Genomic DNA, 25,616 nt, shown 5'->3' on the forward strand with positions numbered 1-25,616 from the left:
GTTTGGCGTGTTTAGAGCAGCCGTGGGTGAATGTGGTCTAGGGCCGACTCGGCTGGAGCTTGATTAGTGTTGTTTGGCTTGTTGGATAGAGCTGGATGGAGTCTGCCTGGTCTTTGGCTTGTACTTGAGTGGATGCGGTTCGTCTGTGGAGTTGGGGCAGTGGCGCTTTGCTGCACTACACTGCAGAATCAGGGCGGACTGCGTTCGAGTTCAATACTGCTGACCGTGGTGGCAGCATGTGCTCACTTGTCTGCTACCTTGTAGCTGGAGTGTGTGTGTGTGTGTGTGTGTGTGTGTGTGTGCATGCGTGGTGTGTGTGCATGTGAGGTGCTATGACCTCTTCTCAGCCGGCCTCTCCCTGAACCGCCCACTCGAGAGTTGCTGACGACCGAGTCTCCTGTCCGCCTGTGGACACACTCTCTCTCTCTCTGCTCTTGTCGCCGGGAGAAGTCTAGTTTCTCATGAGCACGGACTGGAGCAGTGTGTAGCATGGCACAGAGCAGTGACTAAATATAGCGTCCAGCGGAGCAGTGGGACACTGCGCTGGGTAAATCCACACCACACACCACACCACACCACGCTGGGCCAGCAGTCTAGCCTGGACGCCACTCTTGCAAAATATTTTCCCACAGTCTAGTCTCTCTAGTCTAGTCTAGGTTTTCCTGAATGAGCTGCCTTTTTTCACGGACAACACCCTGCCAATCGGTCTAGTCGAAAAACCAGGCAAATTAAATGTGGTCACTTACGTATGTGTGTGTTTTTTGTCTGGTTTATGCGCTTTGTTTGTACATGAAGCCTTGGGCCTAATGGCAAACGGACTGGTAGCTGGCTGCCTGTCCTGGATGTGAGTGAGAGATTGTGAGCCCGGGGCTGCTGCCTGTTTTTCTGCGCCGGGTATTGCATGCACTGGCCTCTGTGACTGTGCTGAGAGGGCCAGAGATTCTGCTGACCAGACTACTAGCTGAGCTGTTTCACTGTGCTGGATACGAGAGAATTCACCACCAGGGCATCACAGAACTGTAAAGGACTGTTTGAGTTTATGTTAGTGGAGCTGTGCTGTGCTGTGCTGTTCCATGGTGCATATTGGTATAAGCAGAGAAGAGGCAGGCCAGGGCTGGGGCAGGGCAGGAGACAGCAGGGGACATTGGTAATAGCAGACTGTCCCCGAACATGCTGATCCATGTGAGAAGGTGGCAGCTGGCCAGCACTTGGACTCAGGCCCTCTGCTCTCCTTTCCTCTCCTCTCCGCTGCTCAGTCGCCATGTTGGGGTTGGACCTACAGCTCATACATACAGACACGCGCACACACAAGCGCACACACACGTAAACTCTCACGCAAACACAACACAAGCGCACGTGCATACACACACACACACACGTGCACACTGGAATTCTCTTGACACATAGACACAAATGTTCCCCCTCTCCTGCACTCTCACTCACATACTCTGTCACAAACACACGCTTGAGGTCCACAGACACTGTTGTCTCTATTACACACTCTCAACCTGTGAAGAGCTTGGCTTGTTTGACTTTTTGCACTTCACTTCAGGCATTACACACCCTTTCATACAGAAAGGCAAAAAAAATTGCATTACACACACTCTCGCTCACACAGACACACGTATGTGTGCTGCACTCACTCACTCACTCACTCACTCACTCACTCACTCACTCACTCACTCACTCACTCACTCACTCACTCACTCACTCACACACACACACACACACACACACACACACACACACACACACACACACACACACACACACACACACACACACACACACACACACACACACACACACACACCTCAATACTTGAATATGCAGCATCAATACATAAGTGCTCAAGTAACCACAGTTTTCTGTTGCTGCCCTCTACTGACCAAGTACTGCCAGTGCAGTCACGGACGTTTTCCTGAGCGAGTTCTCAACCAGCAGACCTGTAGAATATGATTCACGCATAGGAGGGTTGGTCTCCATGCTTTTCATTAGACAGACCTTTGTCCGAACAGAACGCCTTCTCATTTTCATGCTGCAGTGTATTGATTTCCAAGCGCTTTGCACCGCTCAAATGGCCAGGTACCTCTGTGTGCTGCTGCCCACACCATTTTAGCCCTGAAGGCATAGCAGCAAGCTCCTGCTCCCACCTCTGCAGTGGGCAGCCTGTTGCTCGCAGGTGTGACCATAATGTCATGTGTGGGTTTGTGCATTTGACTCAGGTTGGGGGAGGCAGAATTGCTGGGAGGAAAGTTTTTATTGTGAAGTAGCTGTATTTATCAGGGTGGGAGTCCTCCGGCCTGTATGTCCCTGGAGTGGAGTGGGTCACAGCTCGTCCCTCATCACTCCCATTTTTTGGCTTGCCCCTGATCTTTTTTTTTGTGATGGACAAACGGAGCATTACTGACGGTGGGTAGTCCTGCTTGCCCCTGCAGGTGGCGGTGCGTAGACACAGCCACATGCCCCCTGCTGTGACTGGTGTCTGGGGATGGTCTAGTAGTCCAGAACAGGGATTCTTAACCTTTTTGACGTCGAGGCCCATTTTTTCCAGTGCACAGTGACCCGGGGCCCATAGTACCCATGTAGGCCTATATATTATTATATTATATTGCATTATATAGTATAACATATTACATTATATTACATCATATAATACAATATAATGATAATACAATATAGGCTTTTTTTCCCTCAAGGGATAGCCCTATATTAATTACTGTTAATGTTAATCTAATTTAATCTCACTCATCAAATCTACTCACAGTTTATCAAGACTGTCATTCACATATTTGAATGCCTCTCTGACAGCTCAAAGTTTGCGTGACAGCTCTTGACTTGCGCTTTGTAATGAATCTGCTGGTCATAAATTCAAGATGCTTTTCTATACAAGTGTAACGCAACCCGGGAAGAACAGAAGTTCCACATCCTGACGGAAAACTTTCCAGTAGGCTATCAAGCAAAATTCGTAAAAGGACTGTCATGATGGGGACACTTGGAAAAGGATAAGGGATAAAGATTCAGTAACTAGAATTATTTTGAGTAGCCTGACCGTTGAACGCTAACCACTAAAACGTGAGGATTTTAGGACAAGACGTCGCCAAATCAGCTGGGAACCGGAACCGGTTGGTAATTTATCTTTTTCCGAACACTAGTAGACCTAGCTAATAACTAGCCCACTGCAAAGTGTGTTACAATCACAGGCTGTGTTACTTCTTGTTCGTAATGAATCGCCCTCCAACAAACAACAACAAACAGCGGGGTGTGGTCATTGCGTTATGACAGTGTTGCGTTTGAGGAAAAAGACGCACACTAGTATTTGATAACTATCGGTCCCACGGCCCATCGCGGCCCACTGGTGCGAAATTGGAAGTTGTCTGCGGCCCAGGAGGTTGTGAGCGCGGCCCAACTTTGGTCCGCGACCTTATGGTTAAGAATCCCTGGTCCAGAAGAAAGGCTGCAGGCTCCAGCAGCACCCACCTCCACTACCCCCCTCAGGCAGCCAGGCTCTGTTGTTGCTTTGCCATTATGTGTCGCACCCACCTCCTCTCCCACCTCCAGCCCTGCAGCAGTGGGCCGTCTGTGGCTGGTGTGTCATTGCCCATGACTGATGAGGCAGCTGTGTGTGGGCCCTCACCACAGCTTGTGTGTGAGTGTGTCCCTGTGTGAGTGTGAGTGAGTGAGGGAGAACAGCTTTGGACTATGGTGTTCTTGGAGATTGGAAATGTCAGGAAGAGACAGAGATGTAATGTCGGTAGCATGTGAGAGTCTGAACTTGTAAGGGTGTCTTTGCACAAGAGAGTAAATCGAAACTAAATGACAAGTGTGGGCAAGGGAGATTGTGGTGAGTTGGAGCCGTATCGGCAGCAAGTGTGTACGGAAGTGTGTACACGAGTGTGCGTGTGGGTACGTGTGGAGCCTTCTGCCATGTTGTCCACTCACTCCACTCCATGCCACACTCCACACCCACTGATTCATTCAGGCCCACAGGCAGCAGAGATGAAGGAGGATCATTCTGTTCTATTCTAAATGCCAGCCAACTCCACACTCATCCACACTTCACCACGCTTCAGTGTCAGTGTGTTACTTTGTCTTGTTTGTGCTTTCTGTAAAGGTGTGTGTGTATGCGCGTCCCGGCGTGTGCTTTACCGCACACAGAATAAACATACTTCAGTGTATAAGTGTTGATGGTCGTCAGTGTGCCGTTTTGTGTTACGTTTTTAAAGTTGTGTTTGTGTGTGTGTTGCAGGAAACTGTGCAAGGCTCCCAGCAGGACCCCGACCCCCAGCGAGGCGCCAGTGAGTCCACCCAAAGAACCAGCAGCCAGCAGTTCCCCATCTCAGGTCAGGACACCACATACACACAGACCCCAGTCCTTATACACACTGTATGCACCTACACACTAGCCCGGCCGTGCCCTCCTAGTGATGCAACACCTTCAGCGTTGCTTTTCGTCAGGCCAGGAGCAATACAAATATAGTTTCTCAGCTCCATAAAAATCAGGAACTCCTCCCAGTTTGCCGGGACACGAAAAAACAGGAGCAAACCAAGGGAGGCTGGTCAACCATTCTGTTTGCGAAATGTTAATCGTTATGCACTTGGTCAGACCAAGTCTCAAAGAGATATGAAAATCGATGATAAACAGGCTACCTACCCACTACACTAATTTCACTAAATAAACATGCATCATCTGCTATATAACATACTGTTGTATAACATCTTTATCTGTCTCTTTTGTGCTACAGAAGCGGCCAGCTGTAGAGTTCATCGACCCGTTGGCCAATAAGAAGCCGCGGATATCGCACCTGGTCAGCAAGACGGCCACACCCATCAATGGCAAGCTGAGCTCTGCCAATGGCAAGGAGGCCGCATCATCATCATCGGTACCCTCCCACCTCACTTCATCGTCCTCTTCATCATCATCATCATCATCATCATCATTATTATTGAGCGAGACTACGACGTCCGCATCCTCCCAGCCCCCTCCCCCGCTGCTGGACCTGCCGCGCCCCTTCGACCCCCTCTCCGACATCAGCAATGACTCCAGCCACAATGGCCGCGAGGGAGAGGGTCGCGAAGCAGCCGTGGCGGAACGCCTGGCCCAGCCGCCCGCATCCCTTCACCAACAACAACACCACCAGCACCAGCCTCCCCACCATCACCTCCACAGCCACCCCCAGGCTCCCTCTGCCCTACAGCAGCCTGCTCCTGCCCCTCACAGTCTCTCCCCAGCCCCATCACCCGACCCCACACGTTCCCTCAGCAAACCCCCCTCTCCATCCCCCGCACCCTTGCCACACGGGAAACCCAAGAAGAAGTCCAAGAAGCACAAGGACAAGGACAAGAACAAGGACCGGGAGAGGGGGGACAGGGACCGGGAGAAGGACAGAGACCGAGGGGAGAGGGAGAGAGAGAGGGGGGACAGGGAGGGGAGGGAGGGGCGAAAGGAGAGGCGGGCGGGAGAGGAACGCGCGGCTGACCAGAGGAAGGCCTGTGAAATCCTTCAGATTTCCTCCTCCAGTCCGGAACCCACGAAGACCAGCACTGGTCCTCACAAGAGCACAGGTGCACCTCACACGCGCACACACTCACACTCACACTCTTTAGGATTTAATAGTGAAGTAGGCCTTGCCAACAAACTCCTCCCACATTTACAAGGTCTTGTGAATGTCATGTCGTTCTTAGTTTTGACGAGTGTCTGAAGTCATCAATCTTGTGGCTGTCTGACTCAAGTCCAAGTCATATGACTCGAGTCCACATCTCTGGTAATATGTCAACAGTAATAATGTCAACCCTCTACTGTCCTCAGATCTCAATGGCACGTGTGACATCTCCAGTACCTCTACGCCACCGGACGTGGCAGACTATTTATTGTAAGACTTTATTTCATTAACACTTCATTTTTCTTTTTGAGTGTCACTTTTGATTTTCGACACAGTCTCATCCTCTTGACCTATTTTTGGTGTGTGTGTGTGTGTGACAGGAAGTACACTGTGATTGGCTCCACGGAGCAGCGACAGAGCTACAAGAATGACTTTAACTCGGAGTACAGTGAATATCGAGGGCTGCACGCTCGCATAGAAGGCATCACACGCCAGTTCACCGTGCTGGACGCAGAGCTGAAACAGCTGCAGCAGGGCACAGACAAATACAAGGTACACACGCACACGCACACACACACACACACACAAACATCTGCAGCAGGACCCAGACAAACACGAGGTAAACATAATGAATACACCTACACAGACCATACATATCCATTTTCAGGCATGAAAATCCCTCACCTTTCTGCGAATTTCGCCGTTTTGAAATCAAAATGGGTCATTTCTGTGAATCGTGTAGATCCGAGGAGAAAATTTTAGGGGGGGGGGGTGTCGAGCGAGGAGAAAAGTGTTGCACCATGATACTGTAGGCCTATCATTGTGTAGCGCTCTACCGCAGAAAACCTTCCACAACTGAAAATGACGTTTGACCAATCACAGCATTTGTTGCTGTCGGCACAGCCAATAACGTGAACGAGCTCAATCTAAGTCCCGCCCTTCATACTTCTCTTTGAAAGCGTTTTAAACAGGTGAAGCTTTGGTCTGCGGGGCTGGCGTGGTTGTATCAAATATCTTTCTTTTTAGTTCTAGAACATCTCTGATTATAAGAAAATGTCCAAACGATCTGTCACAGATAGTCTACACGTTTCCCAGAGAGGTAGCTATTTGAGATCATGATTCTTGTTATGAGAACATCAAGACGCAAGCATTTCGATGAGAAGGGAGTGGATGTAGTTAGCCACAGAAGTTAAGTTGTTTTCCTAATAATTTGAAACCGCATTTGCCCTGCCCACGTGAAAAAGTATTTATTCTCAAAAGAGCTCCCTTAATGAAAGCTTGGGTAGGCTTACGGCACGTTTTCCTGACGGCTATTTTAACGGGTCTGTGCGCTACGGAATGGCGAAATAGTATGCGCTACGGCCGGGAAAGAAGCGCATATCTACGCGTGGCATCCAACCTGCTTCGAATGCTGCGGCTTCTTATAGCACGCACGAGAGAGAGGGAGAGGGAGAGGGAGAGGGAGAAAGAGCGAAGCCTAACTTAGTCAATCGTTTGACACGGGACAAATTGTTTTAGGAATCATGCCAAGTTTTTTGTAATCCCTTGGTAGCCTACATCTAAATTACATATTAAAAATCTAGTGGAACACGGACAAACAGTTTTTTTTCACGGTCAAAGTTGGAGCTTTCCTATTATTTTTTTTATAGGGAAACAGATATACTAGGTGAATGGACAAAAAAATCAGTAGTTTATCCAAACTGTGTCAAAGATTTTTTGTATTACAAGTTGTCTGAAATATGATGATTAACTGTTCAAACGAGATCACAACCAGGCAAGCGTTGAGGGGACATTGGATAGTGTTGAGAGGAGTGGGTGCTTAGTTGCCATTGGGGGGCATTAGTCTATTTTATTTTTAAGGGGGGCATTGGCAGGGTTTTGATGAGGTCAAGGGGGAATTTATTTTTAAAAAAGCCTGAGAACCAAAACCCATTCTTTCTATCTATCTATCTATCTATCTATCTATCTATCTATCTATCTATCTATCTATCTATCTATCTATCTATCTGTCTATCTGTCTGTCTGTCTGTCTGTCTGTCTGTCTGTCTGTCTGTCTGTCTGTCTGTCTGTCTGTCTGTCTGTCTGTCTGTCTGTCTGTCTGTCTGTCTGTCTGTCTGCCTATCTGACCCCTCATCAGACATGACAGCATGACAATCATGAAGTAACAAAGATGGTTGACAGTTCTTCTTATGTTCACTGTCCCTGGGTCGCTACAGTATGCTCAAAATTCATCATTTAAAGACGGTTTTAGCTAGATTTTCTCCCATGGGAGACCATGCCCCCAGACCCCCCTAGTATGACTCAACACTATCCCCCAAAAACGCCACTGCACACCACACATTCGCGCGCACCGCTGCAGCACACGCGCCGCTCCGTGCCACCGCGCCACGCCGCACCTTTCTCACCTTTTTCACCCCTGACCCGTTTTCATGCCTGCATTTTGTGTGTGTGTGTGTGCATTTTGTGTGCACGTGTGAGAGGTACATATGTACAGCATCATTCATATCCACATATTACACTACTCGCATAAACTCAACTCAACACTAGCGCAAATCTAAAAAGGCTATCTCTAAGTCAGGCACCTAACTGTTTTGTGGACTAATAATGGACTGTGCCAAGTAGCAACAGCTGTTTCAGCAGCAGGAATGTGTTCTAATCAAACTAATCATCAAATTTGTTTGTTTAACGATCACATGTTAAAAAGGCAATTATGTTCTACTCTACATTGCTCCTCTCTGTGTCTCTGTGTTGTCACGGCCATCTGGTTCGATGGTAACTAACTGCCAAACGGATGCCCAATTTCACATACTCTTGTTTTGGTGTCCACAGCTTATCCACAATCAGATACTTGAAGAGTATCGCAAAATTAAAAAGGTAAACTTTTAACACTTACTATGTCTACTTCAGCCATATTTTGCATTTACTATCTCTGCAGTACATCATTAACTTCTAACACCCTTTTTTCCCCTCTCTCTCTCTCTCTCTCCCCAGACTAACCCGCACTACAGCCAGGAGAAGAATCGCTGTGAGTACCTGCACAACAAGCTGGCCCACATAAAGAAACTGATAGCGGAGTTCGACCAGCAGCAGCTGCAAAGCTGGCACTAGTGGCTCCGTAAGGCCCGGCGGCCCCCTGTTGGCTGGGGTCAGTGGGTCCGGTCTGCCCCCTCTGGTAACCAGGCTGGGGGCAGGAGGTGAGACAAGAAGAAGGGGCCCCCATGGACTGGCTCTGGACCTGGATCTCCTGGACCCGGAACGGGCCCCGTGCCACCAACAAGACAAAACACGTTCTAATGTGCCACGCCACGGAGGGATGGGTTCCACCACCCGAAAGTCTCCTTTCCCACCTCAACTCTACTTCAAACCCTGCCATACCCCCTCCTCCCTGATGCGCACCTGATCTCCACGGAGAGGGTGCTCAATTCCCCCCCATCCATTCCCACCCCAAAATCTTTCCCTCCCCATTTCCATCTCTTTCTCTCTCTCTCAAGTTCCTCTTCCCCATCCCTCCTAGCACACAGAGGCGTCTGGAGAGAATGCCTGTGGAAAATCCACCTCTCTCCGAGGACCCCTCTCCTCGCATCAGCTCCCATTCCCCCTGCCCCTTTATCTCCTCGCTGCTGATACTGAGCTCGGGTTGGCCGAAATGAAAACGCTTCCCGATTTGCTAATAGTTTATAAAAAGTACAAAAGAAAACAAAAAAAATGAAAGGATTATTATTTTTTCCCTTTGTTTGGAAATTGAAAAGCTCCTATGATATTTTATTAATTTTTCTTTTTTTTATTTATTCTGTAATTTTTGTTTGTTTTCTTTTCCTCCGGAAGCATCCATTGAGGATCTTGACATGATTGTTATTTACACTCCGCAGTGCGTGTGGGGCCACTACAGAGCCTCATCTCTGAAGGACTCGTCTTCATCTGCTCTTGTTTTGACCCGACACCCCCCCCCCAAACTCCAACCACCCCCTGACTTATCAGTATTTTATGCAAAAAGCTGCCTTGGCTATCAAATTGTCCTTGCTATTGCCACGAGTCCTACCCCCCTCCCCAATCCCACCTCCTTTTACTAAACAGGCAGTATATTTTTAGCCAGTCAAACCAAGAGAGGACTATCAAGCTTATCCCACTGATGTTGCACACACAGACATGTATTGGACAATCTCTGGTTATGGGTCTTACTGCTGGGTTGGGGTTTGGGGGTCGTAGCAGTGTTTTCATAGCAGTGTGGTGAAGGTCGATCAGACTGAATCATATCACAATCAGTGTTGTGTTCTCCGACTGATGGTGGCAGGTGTGACTGTGTCACTTAAGCCACCAAACCGCCTCTCTCTCTCTCTCTCTCTCTCTCTCTCTCTCTCTCTCTCTCTCTCTCTCTCTCTCTCTCTCTCTCTCTCTCTCTCTCTCTCTCTCTCTCTCTCTCTCTCTCTCTCTCTCTCTCTCCGCCCCAGAAAGCAGACTGCCACTAGCCACCCTGACCTCTACTCTGATCACATCACTCCCCATACATTTCACTCAGCCAGCCTTCCACACACGTTCATACTGTGTGTTTGACTGGCATTACATTTAGGCTGATGCTTTAAAATGTAAATCAAAACAAAATAAAGTCTCAAAGCATCACAAACAAACAAAAAAGTGTTTCCCATACAGGGAGACCAGGTGTGTTTATCATTTCCTCTCTGGTCATAAGCCATTCATTCCAGCCTTCTGCTAGAGAAGCCTTCCTTCCTTTAATGAACAGATCCCCATGCAGTGAGCTCAGGCTTCACTGATGTACGTTTACACACCTACTGACTGGCTGAATGTCAAATCCACTCAGACCACACACATACACACACACACACACACACACACACACACACACACACACAGAGCAACGTTGTTGCTCATCTCCTGTCGGCTTGAGTAGGAGGTTCATACTAGACACACACACACACACATTCTCAACCCAACTTCCACCACGCCCCCAAAACCTGGAAGACTGTTATTGTTATTTTTAAAAGAAAAAAAGAGAGGGGGAAAGGAATATTTAAAAAAAGACAAGCTTCTTCCATGAAGAGTGGATTGTATCGTTCTCTGGATTCCCCAAGAGGACATGGAGCCTGGAATCTTCCACTCTTCCAGTGACGGCCAGGAGTGGGGGGATCTCCCCACCCAGCCCCCCAACGGACTCTCACTGCCTCTGGCCTACACCTGGCAGAAGGACCCACCGTATTTCTCATATTGATCTCTTTATGTTGATATTAAAACTCAGCACTTTCTTGCGTTCTGCCTCTTGCTGTTACTCTGGTTGTGTTCTGAGGGAGAGTGTTTTATTTTTTGTTAATTTTTGTTTTTATTTTATTTTATTTTTTCCTTTACCTTGTCCCAGGGGAAGTGCATGCTTTCTTAGTGAATGTGTTTCAAGTACAGTCAGACCAGTATTTGCAGCTCATGATTTTATTCTTTCTTTTTAAAACTGCTGTTCCAAGGCATTCAAATCAAAGCAAAGACCTCCGTACACCATCACCACCACCCCCACTTCCTAAGCCGCCACCAGGGTGCATTCATCATGTATGTAAGGTATCAATACGTTGTGTGCCAGTCCTCGATCTCTAATGGTCGTCATGAACTCACAGGGCTGAAGTTGAACATTTCTCAGTCAAACATCATGGTGCTCGTACTTGCTGCTATTGAGGCAATGAATCAGATGAAATGTCTGTTTACAGTTATCCCATGGCTGTGGTAAAGACTGATAGTTTTTAAAAACAAACAAATAAGGAAATATCGGGCATGTTTAACCTGTGATTTCAACACTATTTGTGTATGGCTCAAACTCCTCCTCACGCTCCCCAGAGTTCACTTACATCATGATCTCTGATCTGATCATGGGGGACGATGATGGTGACAGGGCTTTCCTTTTGGATTTGAAGATACCTGTGTTTTTATTTTAGTTTATTCTATCGTTTTGGACTATGAGTTGCAAGTACACACCACCACTTGGGGTTGAATGTGCCAGATGAGCTGCCGAAGTGCAGGGGATGGGACGGGAGGACTCGCTGCTGCCAATTCAGCATTACAGGGTGCCCATAACTCAACAGGAGGGAAGTACCAAAGCACGCTTTCTGAAACAATAAGGGACTGGGACTGAAATTTCTCTTGATATTTGAATAAAAACCAGAGAAAACAAATTGCCTTTTCATTCTCTGTATGAACATCAAGACTCATTTGTGAGTGTGGTCTGTCCTCTCTTGATCTGTGCGGAGCTCATGAAGTGGGGCTTTAAAATGTTGTGTCCGGGAATGTCCACAAGGGGGCAGCAACAACCTGTGTATGCATTGTCCCCAAAAGGCAGGCTGATGTAAACACAGAGTCGCCCTGGCAGTCATGTGTGAACTGCACAAGGATAGAGGGACATTTTTTCTCAGTATCTGGTCTCAAGCATTGCATTTTGGGAGGGAAATAATTTTTGGAATATTTCATTTGAATGTCACCATACTATTTGGGTAGCATGATGGGTATAGGGAGGTTCCAACAAGATTTCAAGAAACCCTGTGGGCGTGACTGCACTGGTACTTCTCAAGGAGTGACCGTATGCATGCATTCATGCATCCGCTTTCACGTGCCAGTGAAAGGAGGGCTTCAAATCATAGGTAATGGAAGATGGAAAGAAGATGATGATTAGAGGGCCACATTATGGGGACGGTAAAGGGGACAGTGGTGGGGTGCTGTGGCACATCCTGAATAGAGGCATGCTGAGAGCTATAGCTGCCAAAGTCCCACCACTCTTGGCTGTGGCTATGTGGAGCATGCTGGCCTCAATACAGGCTGCTCATGGAGAGTCACCGAGTTCAGTCTGGCAGGCTGCCCACTCGAGCTCACTCGCTCACACACGGTGCTCACTGCCCCCTCCTCTGCTCTGACCAGCTCATGCATTACTCGAGTGAGCACACATGCAGCCACACACTAGGCTGAATTTACTGTGATGGGTTCTGGCAGCCTTACAGTTAGATTTAATGTAGCCATTCGTCACGTTGTTCACAGCAGGACAGAACCATGTTGGTCTGTGCTGTATGGCTTTCAGTGAATGGTTGACACATTGGCTACTTGCCAAATGTCATGTTTGAGATTCAATAATTTATCAGGTTAAATATGTCTTCATCCCAGCAGGGTTGAAATAAAATGCAAGTTTATACACCCAGCGGTGCCCAAGAACACAATGAAAGCATTTCTCTGCTGTGAGTCTTGCGAGTCTTCAGTAGCGTTTTTCACACCTGGAGGCTTGCTGCACTGCAAGCAGACAAAAGCTTTGTCAGATAAATTATTTCTAGTTAGTGTGACAAGTCTTCTATCTGCTCAAAATCCCCTTGCCTCACAGAGAAGGACTGGGAGGTACTTTGCACCACTGAATACCTGAAGTAAATAGATTCATTGGATTAATTGAAACTCTGGCATAATGTGAATAGCCATTTGTTCAGTCAGGTTTATTGGTTAGCATGAGCATGAGAAAATGTGGTTTTGCATGTGGGTTGGCTCTTACAATCTATACACACAGCAAAGGCTTTACATTCCTTTTGATAATACCCAGGATGAATGCAAAAGCTTTAGGCAATCAGTAACAACTACAGTTTCCGGTATGATGCTGTAGTCTTCATCCAAGTCTGTCATACTACAGAATCAGATGAAAGACAATTAACTTTTCAACGTTTCTTAAATTTAAATAATGTACACTATGCTGTTATGACGGATGGATGAAAAATTCCAAGTGCAGATCACTCCTACACATCATCTGGTGACTTGAGTCAGCATCTGGAATAAGTAAAGAGCCCTTATAGAGTTCCCTCTGGAATCTGCATCCCTCATCCTGGAGTGTTTACATTCCACCATAGGCAAATGTGCAAGAGGCGCAGCGCTCACTTCACACAGAGGACATCTAAGGAGTGGAACCAGAGAAGCTACGGCCAGTCCTTTACACAAGCATGAGTTCCAACAGCAGATGTTCTCAAGGCATTTTGCTTCACATATTACATTATATGACACTACACTTGGCATATGATTTCATCCACTGCGAGCATGCCAGCACAAAACAAACATCAGGATCACAGTTTTCCTCAAACAGTGTTACAAATACAGTCCGCCAGATAGTGCAACTCCTAAATTCAGAAGAGAAGTGATGAGTAGCCTACATCTGTTCTGTCCTAGAATGTGGTCAGAAGTGTGGCCTTGTGGTCACAGTTGGAGTTGGGATCAGGGGTCACCTGTTCACATCCTGTACCAGGAGGGAGAATGTGAGGTGGTCTTAATTATAACCTATATAACACCCTCATACATGCCTTTGAGCGAGGCGTCTAAGCCCTTGTTCTGCATCCAATATCTATGGTCGCTTTGAATGAAAGTGTAGGAATATGCCAAAGATAAACCCTGGCCTACATGAATCATCTGGGTCCAAAACTCCTGCATGGGTGCCCACTAGTCCTGTGTATTGACCACATCACACTGACCTACTCTGGGCCAGTGAAGTCCAAAGCTCTAAGTCTAAAATCAAAGCTCTGTCTACTAGCCAGGCCGTGCCCTCCTAGTGACGCAACAGCTTCAGCGAAGAGATTTGAAAGCTGATGATAATCAGGCTACTGTCTACCTCCATGGACCACTTCATGTGCTCAAGTGTCATAGGCCATGGACTCTGAGTTGAAAACTGGAAATACCTGGGGCTGGGGCAATAGCTCATAGGAAAATAGGATAATCTGTGGTGGCCTACTCACCTGAATCTCCATACCTGCTTTATTAGTTGATGTGCTTGCTAAAGAGAGGAGTAAGCAGCAGCAAATAGTATAGCATTATTAATCAGGTTGATGGTGTGATCGGCTGCAGTCTGTATCACAGGACATGCCTGCCTCAAGAGGTAGAGGCAATGGTGATATGCCAGACAATCTCCTACCCAGGGAAGTCGACGGGGTGGACAAAGGGGTCAGTTGTCCCGGACCCAAGGATAGAGGGGGCAAATATAACAGTTCATATTAACCATGAGAGAATAATAAGTTATGACTCTCTCCCTGTGTGTGTGTGTGTGTGTGTGTGTGTGTGTGTGTGTGTGTGTGTGTGTGTGTGTGTGTGTGTGTGTGTGTGTGTGTGTGTGTGTGTGTGTGTGTATAGTGTGTGTGTGAAAAGCTATAGCCTAATATAAATGCATGTAGCCTAAGGGACACCGTTTGTTGAAAAGCTAGTCACCCTAAGTTTAGTAGCTGTACAACACAATAGCCATAGGCCTACTTAACATGCATTTTATTTGGAACTTCCAAGTAAAATGCACCTTCTGCATTCTCATTTAATTCTACAACAGCTCTAAAACCTCCCGCCCTGACCGTTACAGTCACCGCCGGGAACTTTATTTCAAAACTTTGTAGTGTAAGAAAATGCCTCCCCCAAGCTGAGTGAAGGTATTAAAAAATGAAACAACCCAATCGCACATTCATGTTTACAGCTGATGTCCCCAGTGTTTGCGCTAAGCAAAGAGAGTTTCTCCCCGTCGTTTCTGCTCTTTTGGTAGTGTCCAAACAGGCAGGGATTTTTCAACGCCGGTGAAAGATGGCGGCGGTGCCGAGGGAAGCCAGCTGCTCGGCATGATCTTCCTTTATTCAATATTCTAAAATTCGCCGTGGAAATCGAACTCTGCATATATGTGTTAACTTGGATAACAATTTGGAATCTGTTTTGACTTGGTTTAAAATATTTACTTCATATTCCAGTCATCATGTTGAAATCGTTTTGCTAGTTCAGTCGGTCATCTAGCATAGCTAACCTTAGAATTTGCCGGAGAAAGTGCTGTAGAATGGGAGAGAAGCTAGAACTGAAGCTGAAATCGCCGGTTGGAGCCGAAGCAGCGGGTTATCCTTGGCCATTACCAGTATATGTAAGTATTTGCTTTCTTCGTCGTCTCTGTTGTTTTGAAATAACCGGCAAATATCCGTCCGATCATGGGAAAATGGCACGGGACGCTCTGCTTGACAATCTAGCTAACGACCTACATTAGCTGTTCCATTTCACATCGAATGAGGGACAAATGCAGTCATGGTCAATCCGGCTGTCTATGATATGCAGAATTAACCTTAGTTTTATGGGCTGCTATCATTTTCGTGTGTGTTGTATTCCACGGTGCTTAATTGCATGCATATGGAAGATTTTGCTATGGGTTAACTTGGAAACACAAGTTACACGTGTTGTGGTGCCTGGCGAAGGGCAACCCTATTTACAAAAAATATTTTCTGGTCTGTAGACCTGAATTGCCCAGGTAGTATACGACAATTAGTATAGCATGTTTTAGTGTTATTTTGGTCAGCCTGTTCTGTAGTTATGTCTTAAGAGCTGGTGGTGTAGACAGCAGGGTGCATGCCAGGTCCATCGCTATGTAGGGCAGCTGGCCATGGTTAGCTAGATGAATTTACATCCGATTACCTGAAATGGGCAATAGGTCATTTTCATGATGGTACAGCATGTATGTAAATACGAATGCCATATCGTGGATATACTGGCCACGAGGTGGTAAAACAGGCTCTTCTTGTCCTTGTACCACACTCAACTAACTGACAAGACACTTGCGACCCACTGGATTGTTGACAATCTAGTTTTGCCTTCATGGCGAGTTAAGCTGGTTTAGTCTAGTGAATGAAAGCACATGCAGACTCCGTGCAATCATCCGTAAAGGCACTAAAGAATAAGATCGTCTTAAACCTCATTACCTCGCATTTTGGTGGTAGTATTTTGGATAATGCCCAGTGTTTGAAATGCACATCGAACAAAAGATGTCAGTGACTGGCTCCTATGGGTAGCTAACCTTAGCAGGCGACATGATAGTAGATGACTTCAGCCCTACACTGTGCAATTTGTGAACGTTGACGTTAATCTTGATGCTGATACTTTCTGTTTGCTTCGTGACTGCTACACCGATCCGAAAGTCAATGGGGGCATTGGTGTGTTGTTTATAACCTCGGTCAACGGCAATGTGTTTAATGCCATTGTTCTCTTATTCACATTTGAACTCGACTAGCTTGGCTCATGTGAAATGGATCAAGCCGAACCAAAGATGTTGACCAGTGACTCGATCTCCAAAGTAGCCCGTCATGGTGATAGCGTTTTCTCGTTTTCCCCCTACGAAAAGACAATGCTACACGGCTCAGTACAGCCAATAACACAGCGACATCATTCGATGACATCTAGGGTTGTAATCAGTCAAAACAAAACCGTAGTTGACTTGGATTCCCTGATTGACGCTCCCAACGCAGGACGCTCCCCGGTCGGCTCGCTCCCACTAGCCAGACTATCGATCCCACCGCCATATAACGGAGCAGGTTATCTTTTTGATGTTAGTTTTTTGTTTCTAACCCTAACCTTAACCCTAAACCTAGCCCTAACCCTAACCCTAAATTGCTTGTATGTGGCAGTGTATGATAATACGTGAAATATAATCGGGTGGGACTACACGTCCGGGAGTGATAGAAACACCTGGGACTGCACGTCCGGGAGCGATCTCAGTTGGGAGTGTCCATCTACCACCGGCTGACTTGGTAGCTGAATCCTCGATGTGTTGCTAACTTCATGGTTGAACGCGCTAGCCTTGGGGTTGTATGAGGGAATTGTTGGGACGTCGGCCATCGAAGAAACTGAAATGGAAAAGAAAAAAATGAAAGCGTGTCAATGTAAATGCGGTCATGTTTACGGTTTTATGGTTGTTTTGGCCAGGTATCAACTTGCGATGAATTGATTTTGTTAGCTGTCTGGCTACCACCCCAACCCGAACCAGTATGTTTTGTTTTGATGTGCAGTAATGACACTTCATTGTGCATTAGTCGTTGTAGATAAATAACATGCATCACACACGATCGCCACTATTGATATTATTACTAAATGTTTTAGTGGACAGAGGTGGATTCTCAAGTGAATACATCCGTGATTGATTGCGGTCAGGGAAACCAGTCGGGCTTTCCCAGCGACCCATTGTTTACATTGCAAGCATAGCATTCCGTTCTGTTGTTGGACTCGAACGCTCGTGAAGGTCTAGACACCCGTCGAAACAGCTGTATAATATTCTATTAGGATACGCCTGTCAAGATTATTCGTGGACTTCCTTTCTAAGACTGGCGTTGTACTCATTTTGACAGATATGGGGTAGTGTGATTCGATTTAACCTATTAAGGTTACCTCACGCAACCCCGCTGCAAACTAATTATGGCCGAGTGTGTTTGCCGAAATGTAGTGCCGACTCTGCTCTGCTACACACAGCAACACCTCCCTGTAGTCAGACCTGTAGACGCATTTAGCAAGGTATGAGGTTTATTTAGAGGAAAACACTGACGTCCTCTGCCTGTGTGTTGGAGCTCATTGGTAACATGTGTTTATCCCTATAATGCCTTCGTAAAGAACCCTTGCCTGCAGCTCAGGAATGCTGAGCGAATGGGAGCGTTGTTGTGAGCGAGCACCGTCGTCCCTAAACAGGAAGAAGGGTGTGTAGTTGTGTGTAGACGAAATTATAACCATGCACAAGTCCTGTGGGATGAACTCGCTGGTAATGGAGTTAGCAAGCGCATTCTTGAATGAAGAATGGGACTGTTGGAGTGACTTTGCAGTCTTGATGCGTGAAAACTGAAGGGGTTTGTGTGGGAAGGATCACATTCCATGAATATTTATGCTCCTTTTTTCACCCTCTGTGGAAGCAGTTTTACATTCTTCAATGTAAGGCGCTTGGCACAGCAGTGTAGCAGCCCTGGAAACTGTACTGTTTCTCACTATGGTTTCGGAGAGTTGCTCCAAAAAATGACACACTTATTTTGCATTTTGTTTCCTTTTTCTTCGATAATTAATTATTTTGAAAAACACGTCTCTGTGTAGCTTTTGTTGAGTTGTGTGTCGGTGTGTGGTCTACTTTTAGTTCCTTTGATACTCAGAAGCTGTAAACCCCATGAAGTGGTACCAGATTCTGCGAAAAACACACACAAAAAGATTGACAGTGTAGGAGTAGATGAAAGACTGACACGCTTATTTCCCCTCTCTCTCTCTCTCTTCTTGAATGGGATCATGTGCGTGTCAGCTGTGGCCTCCAAGCTTACACACTCATGTGCTCCGCTGTCAGACACGTACACGTCTGGAGTGACGAGGCGCGATGAGACACACACACACACACACACACACACACACACACACACACACACACACACACACACACACACACACACACACACACACACACACGAGTTTCAGACTGTACGGGTTTAAACGGTGAGCTCAACCGCATGAGGTTTAATGGAGAAAGTGGAGGTGTCTCTCTCCTGCCTGTGGTGTGGTTAACATCTGCCGCCTCGCATATTCTTGTGCGTAAACACATAGTCAGTCATAGCACACAGTCTCGCTTACAAGCTCTCATACAGAAGGGTGCTGTTATTGACACGACTGCGCGAAAGCAAGCAAGCATGCACAGCCCAGCATCATGTGAAGGCTTTGGCCAGCGATAACACTGATAATGGTCCAAGATTGCCACACCCGTGGAAGTGCATTACGTACACACACGCTCGCATGCGTACACCCTTGGAAGTACACCACACACGCACGCACACACACACACACACACACACACACACACACACACACACACACACACACACACACACACACACACACACAGCCGTACACACATGCTCACACCCATGGAAGTAAGCATTATGGTTGTGGAGAGCTCTCCTCACTCTCCTGAGAATGGCCACCAAAAGACACGCTGATTGTAATTTATACCCATGTCTGTGGTACTGTGGGTCACATTGTTCAGTAAGGAAGAGGGTCAGACTGGGTGTGGGTGGGTGGTGGTTGCTATAATGTAGGATGGAAGCAATTTCTACAGCACTTGTGAGTCGTGATTCAATATACCGGTACTTGAAAATGACACTGCATATGGCCACAATATGTTGTTTTTACATAGCGCATGGAATCTGACCAGTTTTGTCGCTGGGCCTCCTGCACTGCTTGGCTTGCGGTCTCAATATTCAGTGTAGAGGTTGTAGCTTAAATTGGTTGCCAAATACATGGGTTCTAAATTTTTGTTTTAATCTGTCTGAGCGAAACTAGCTGCGCACAACTCAACCTCTGACTGTTGGAAACCACTGTTGGTCAAAAAATTAGCTCATGTGGTTGGCTGCCAGTGTCTTGCCCCTCCTCACAACACTGTGTTGATACATTTAAAAAATATATATATTAACTTTAATCATCACTATCCAAATCTGGCTAGTGGATGTGAATCGTACTAGCCAAGCATACACCCATTATCAGTCAAAAGGGCTAGTAAGCTTTCTTTTCTACCAGCTGAACTGAGTTGTCACCAGTGTTTGGCTGGTTTGCTGGTGCTTTAGAGCTGGGTACTATTCCAAGAGCAAGGTTGAGTGCTAACCAGGACGAAATTAACCTACAGGAAGTGGTACACTTATACGCTAATAGGTTGTCCAAAGGTGTCATTTAGCTGAGAAAATGAGGACTCCAGGCTCTTCTATTAGATGATTTACCACTATCTCAAGCATAATTTAACCTGATTTAATACTTAGCCAGGTTCTCGGAATACTCCCCTGCTGTTGTTATAAGTCATTCTAAAGAACACACTATCATGATACAGTGCAACTCTGCATTACCCTGGGAAGTCATGTTGTGATGCTCTAGTTTGCCGGAGAGTTTCGCCCCATCCAGCTGCTGACTGGCCAGACATCATGAAGTTCAACCTATCAGACACAGACAGCAGAGAAATAGACTTTCCAGTTGTTTGTTGATTTGTTTGTTTGTTTTTACCAGTCGAATGCTATGAATCAATCTCAGGATTGTATATTTGCTGAAGGCCAGTGTTTGCCCTTCTAAATTTGCACCCAAATTTGTTCACTCGCAACCTTAGCTGTCTGCAAGGGCAGACATGCCCCCCTGATGCTTTCTCTCTTTCTCTTTTTTGGAATAATACAAAAAAATATGATCTCTCTCTCTCTCTCTCTCTCTCTCTCTCTCTCTCTCTCTCTCTCTCTCTCTCTCTCTCTCTCTGCACTCATGTCACACCTTCAGGCAGCATCTCTGTGGTCCTGCGACACACATGATGAAATTCATGAAACATTAGCAGCTGCCTGTATCTCCACACCTAAGTAGCAGCTAGCCTGTATCTCAACACCCAACCCACATCTCAGCAGAGCAGAGGTGACCTCTCCCCTTCACTGCCAAGATAAGAGTCTTTGAAAGTCTTTGAAACGAGTCCCAATGACATGTCAGGGCAGTCTCACTAGCTCACAAACACACTGATAAGCACACACACAGACGTGGACAGACACGCATAACACTCTCTCTTTCTCGCTCTTGTTTGAGCTCTCTCGTTCTGACGGTCTTTCTCTGAGTAGCTCATCATTTGTGATGAAGAGAAGGTCGAAAGGTTGTGGTTGCTCCCTGTGGTTGCTGCTGTACACACGCACATTTATTGCACACACACACACACACACACACACACACACACACACACACACACACACACACACACACACACACACACACACACACACACACACACACACACACACACACACACACACACACACACCTTTGAACACAGCACCAGCAAGCACAAACATGACAAAGCAACAAAGAAGCTGAAGTGTGGATGAGTGTGGAGTTGGCTGGCATTTAGAATAGAACAGAATGATCCTCTTTCATCTCTGCTGCCTGTGGGCCTGAATTAATCAGTGGTGTGTGGAGTGGCGTGGAGTGGGCTGGTGTGAGTGGACAACATGGCAGAACACACTCTTCTTCTTACATACTACTGACTTCTACAATAACATACTAGTTGCTCATACAGCGCTCAGATCACAATCCCATATATTGTATACTTCTGTAACATGCACTCTCGCACAGATTCACACACATCGTACACCGTGTTTCCCACAGACATTTTGGAAACTATGGGGGGGATGTAAACAATGAGTTAAGTATGACATTGGCGCATGGAGAAATTATAGGCTTACATTTATGTTTTGAGAAATTACATTAAGATTTTACCCATGACATAGTAGTTCATTGTCATTTATATATATAAAAAATGCAGTACAGTTTATCTTTTCTGCTTGCAACACACTTTTCATTCGTCCCTCATGCAGGGGTCTAGCAATTTAAAAAATTAAAACAAAATAGGACCATAGATAAGAATTAAGGAGCACTGTGAAATTGTTAACTTAACGTACATACAAAAAGGGTCTAAGAAAGTACGCTATGCCTTTTTCCCCACACACATAGGCGTACACATCCTACATGAGGGGCGCTGGTCAAAGGGCCAGTTTTTCAAAATTCCCCCCAGTGACCGGGCTGAACAACATATTACACATTTATGTCTATATTCACATTCATTACACATTAATTTCTATATGCAGCCCGATGTCTCCTCTGCTGTGTCAATGAAGGCCTGTCGCCTAACTCATTATCATACAACTGTAAAACAAAGCCTGGGAAGTGTCAGTAAACTCATCCCAAGTGTCCCAATCGTCTCAATCGTTTAAAAAATAAACAAAATAAATGATTTTTTAAAACATTTTCATAAACTATGGCGGCTAAATGTAAACTATGGCGGTGCGCCATAGTTTCCTCAATGTATGGGAAACTCTAACTCTGTTACTAACCACTCATGGTCACTTATTCTTTCTTCTCTCAACACCCATTCAGCATCAGACATATTCATCTATCATGCATTCGCTCTCTCCTGTTGACATTACATATTTCCTCCCTGTCCCTGTACTCTCCCTCTTTCCACCTCTCTCTCTCTCTCTCTCTCTCTCTTTCTCTCTCTCTTTCTCTCTTTCTCTCTTTCTCTCTTTCTCTCTCTCTCTCTCTCTCTCTCTCTCTCTCTCTCTCTCTCTCTCTCTCTCTCTCTCTCTCTCTCTCTCTCTCTTTCTCTTTCTCTCTCTCTCCTGTCTTCTCTATTTCATGTTCTCACACTCCCTTGTTCCTTTCCTCTGTTTTTCTCTTCCTCCCTCTCTCTCTCGCTCTCTGTCTCTCTCTCTCTCTCTCTCTCCTTGTCCTGAGAGTAACTGTTGTGCTCCACACACAGGAGGCTGATGATCACGCGAGTGAGGGAGGAATGCGTCAGGGCATATGCAGGTTGCTGTCGTCAGCCAGAGGAAGGGGAGCTGAGGAGAGACCAAAACGTGGTGGACAGGAATTTCTTGCCCTTTTTTGTTTTTCGAAGGAGTGAGGCTGACGTAACCGCTTACTCACACCTTCTGTGGGCGGCATAGTAACAGCGTGAAGTTCCACACACACACTGTGTCAGCCTCCAAGCGTTCGTCACGCTCACTGGTGGGCAGGTGTTTGAGTGTGGGTGTCCTACGCAGCATTGAACATGCCACTCACTCATTCACGAAATATGAAATAAAGAGAAGGAGAGCAGAGGAGAAAGAGTGGAAGAAAAACGGCTCAGATTTGGTTGTCATGGTTTCTCTCTCTCTCTCTCTCTCTCTCTCTCTCTCTCTCTCTCTCTCTCTCTCTCTCTCTCTCTCTCTGTATCTGTCTTCTATTTCTCTTTCTATTTTGCCCTCCCCCTCCTCTGGGGTGTTTCTTTTCTCAGCCAGGGTTTATTTTTAGCCCCCGCGCTAGTGTTGCTGTGCTGAGCGGCGCGATTGTACGTACGCTGGGGCTGTGTGTGTGTGCTTGAGTGCGAACAGAAGCACTTGTGCGTCGCTGTCGTGCTGCATGTGTTGAAGCAGGAACTCCTCCTCCACCTCCTCACACTCACACTCGCACTCAAACTGACACTCTCACTGACGACAGAGCTTGTGTGGCTGGGTGTGGGTGTGAGGGTGTCTTTGAGTGTATGTGTGGTGTTTGCTGACATACTCTGCCCACTGTATGTGTACTCTGGCCTCCATTTTGTAACTTGAAAGGTTTGTTTGTGTGGGTGTGTGTGTGTGTGGGTGTTATTATGATATGGTTGCCCTGCTCACAACCTGTGCAGCCTGTTGCTCCCATGATATCAGCAGCCCTCTGAGGACCTTGGGATCTGCACTGCGCTCTCTCTCTCTCTCTCTCTCTCTCTCTCTCTCTCTCTCTCTCTCTCTCTCTCTCTCTCTCTCTCTCTCTCTCTCTCTCTCTCTCTCTCTCTCTCTCTCTCTCTCTCTCTCTCTCTCTCTCTCTCTCTCTCTCTCTCTCTCTCTCTCTCTCTCTCTCTCTCTCACACTTGGCAGGGCCGGAGGCATGCAAATATAACGCGTCGGTTTTATTTCAAACTGTTCCCGCCGTCTCTCTCTGCACCCTGTCCTTGATTGCACTGTCCTGTAGTGTGGCAGTTTGAAATTGAGCTCAGCCTTTGTGTTGTGTGTGTGTGTGTGGGGGTGAGCATTTTTGTGTCTTGGCAGGGCTGTAGGCGCACAAATATAACAGTCCGGTTTTATTTTTTCAAACATGAGACTAAGGTGTGTGTCTGCTGTTTTCCTCCGTGAGAGAGAGACAGACAGACAGACAGACAGACAGACAGACAGACAGACAGACAGACAGACAGACAGACAGACAGACAGACAGACAGACAGACAGACAGACAGACAGACAGACAGACAGACAGACAGACAGACAGACAGACAGACAGACAGACAGACAGACAGACAGACAGACTTAATGTGTGTGTTTGCTCCTGGGTGTGTTTGCCTCTGCTTGTGTGTGTGGGCACACAGAGCATGGTCGTGTTAAGAGAGAGAGCGGGAACCCAGCGCCACTCCCCAGAGGAGGAGACTGTGCAGTGGCAGAGCAGAGGAGAGCAGCCGCGTGCGTGCGTGCGTGTGGCGGGCAGGCAGAGTTGCACACTTTGACCCAGGAGCAGTCCAGGTTCTCCCGTGCTTAGCAGGCTGGCCGAGGCCAGTAGAGGCCAGCTGGATCCAGTGGCCAACTGCATGCCAGTGAGGATTGTGTCTGTGTGGAGTTCAGAGCTCTGCTGCACAGGAGTCGTGCGTGCATGCGTGCGTGCGTGCGGCGTGGGTGCGTGCGTGCAGACTGGATCCAGAACTCTACTGTATGAGAGTGGGATTGTGTGTTGGAGGACTGCGTGCGTGCTGTGCCCAGGGCTTCGGGACTGTACAGGACTGAGGCTGTGTGAGGCAGGCACAGAGACAAGGGGACGTGTATTTGGGGTTGAGGGGCACCAGGGGTTGAGGTTGGTACCAGGAGCCGAGGGTAGTGGCCCTCAGGAGGGAAGATGAGGCCGGGTGGGGTGGGGGGGTTGGACTTGGCTGGCAGGGCTGGAGGAGGGCTGGATTTGGAGACGGACAAGTAAGAAGGCGAGGGAGAGGGAGGGGTCTTGAGGCTGGCACTGAATAGCAGCGGCGGCAGCAGAAAGTAGGTCATTGGGTCAGGCAGAGCGGGAGGAAAGCTGTGTGGGGAGAGGCTGCAGACTGAACTCAATGCACCGGCCCTCTCACTCGTTCTCTCACTCTTTTACTCTTTCTTTCACCTCTCTCTCTCTGTCCCTCCATCTCCCTTCTCGCCCCCTCTCTCCTTCCCTCTCTCACTCTACCTTTCTCTCACTCTCACTCTTTGCTCTTTGCTCACGGCTCATTCACACTCTCTCGTTCTCTCACACACACACACTCTCCTCTCTCTCTATCCCTCTGTCTCCCCCTCTCCCCCTCTCTCCTTCCCACTGTCCTTCTACCTTTCTCTCACTCTCAGTCTTTGCTCTCATTCTCTCTCTTTCTCTCTGCCACACACCCACACTCTCTTCCTCCTCCATGGCCTCTCTTTCTCTCTCCCCCTCCATTTCTCCCTCTCTCCTCTTTCTAGCTAGAGCTGAATACAGGAGGCTTAGTGAAATATCTCCTCACTCTCCTGCGCCCTACTCATTCTATTCTCTTCCTCCTCCTCCTCTTCCTCTTTCGCTCCCTCGCTCTGCTCCATATTTAGCTATAGAACTGTTCCAGTCACAGTGTCCTCTTCTCTTTCCGTCCCACTTCACTCCTTCTTCCACTCCCCCAAACTTTTATTTTTGTTATTGTCCTTATTTCC

The 25,616-nt window shown here is 47.1% G+C and overlaps 2 protein-coding genes across 2 annotated transcripts in view; both read left to right on the top strand.

Annotated features, from left to right (window-relative positions):
- The window catches only part of ell (elongation factor RNA polymerase II), a 49,786-nt gene extending 37,986 nt beyond the window's left edge, over window positions 1-11,800 (top strand). The window contains exons 7-12 of the mRNA XM_063201890.1: window positions 4,250-4,343; window positions 4,746-5,565; window positions 5,810-5,873; window positions 5,984-6,155; window positions 8,433-8,477; window positions 8,595-11,800. Coding sequence (XP_063057960.1) covers window positions 4,250-4,343; window positions 4,746-5,565; window positions 5,810-5,873; window positions 5,984-6,155; window positions 8,433-8,477; window positions 8,595-8,711 — 1,312 coding nt within the window. The 3' untranslated portion in view covers window positions 8,712-11,800. The remainder of the gene's footprint in view (window positions 1-4,249; window positions 4,344-4,745; window positions 5,566-5,809; window positions 5,874-5,983; window positions 6,156-8,432; window positions 8,478-8,594) is intronic.
- Window positions 11,801-14,368: 2,568 nt separating this feature from the next.
- Window positions 14,369-25,616, top strand: part of dot1l (DOT1-like histone H3K79 methyltransferase) — a 53,382-nt gene continuing 42,134 nt past the window's right edge. Inside the window, exons 1-2 of the mRNA XM_063201893.1 lie at window positions 14,369-14,568; window positions 15,379-15,489. Coding sequence (XP_063057963.1) covers window positions 14,491-14,568; window positions 15,379-15,489 — 189 coding nt within the window. The 5' untranslated portion in view covers window positions 14,369-14,490. The remainder of the gene's footprint in view (window positions 14,569-15,378; window positions 15,490-25,616) is intronic.

The sequence above is a fragment of the Engraulis encrasicolus genome, chromosome 6, assembly GCF_034702125.1.
Source record: "Engraulis encrasicolus isolate BLACKSEA-1 chromosome 6, IST_EnEncr_1.0, whole genome shotgun sequence".
Lineage (NCBI taxonomy): Eukaryota > Metazoa > Chordata > Actinopteri > Clupeiformes > Engraulidae > Engraulis > Engraulis encrasicolus.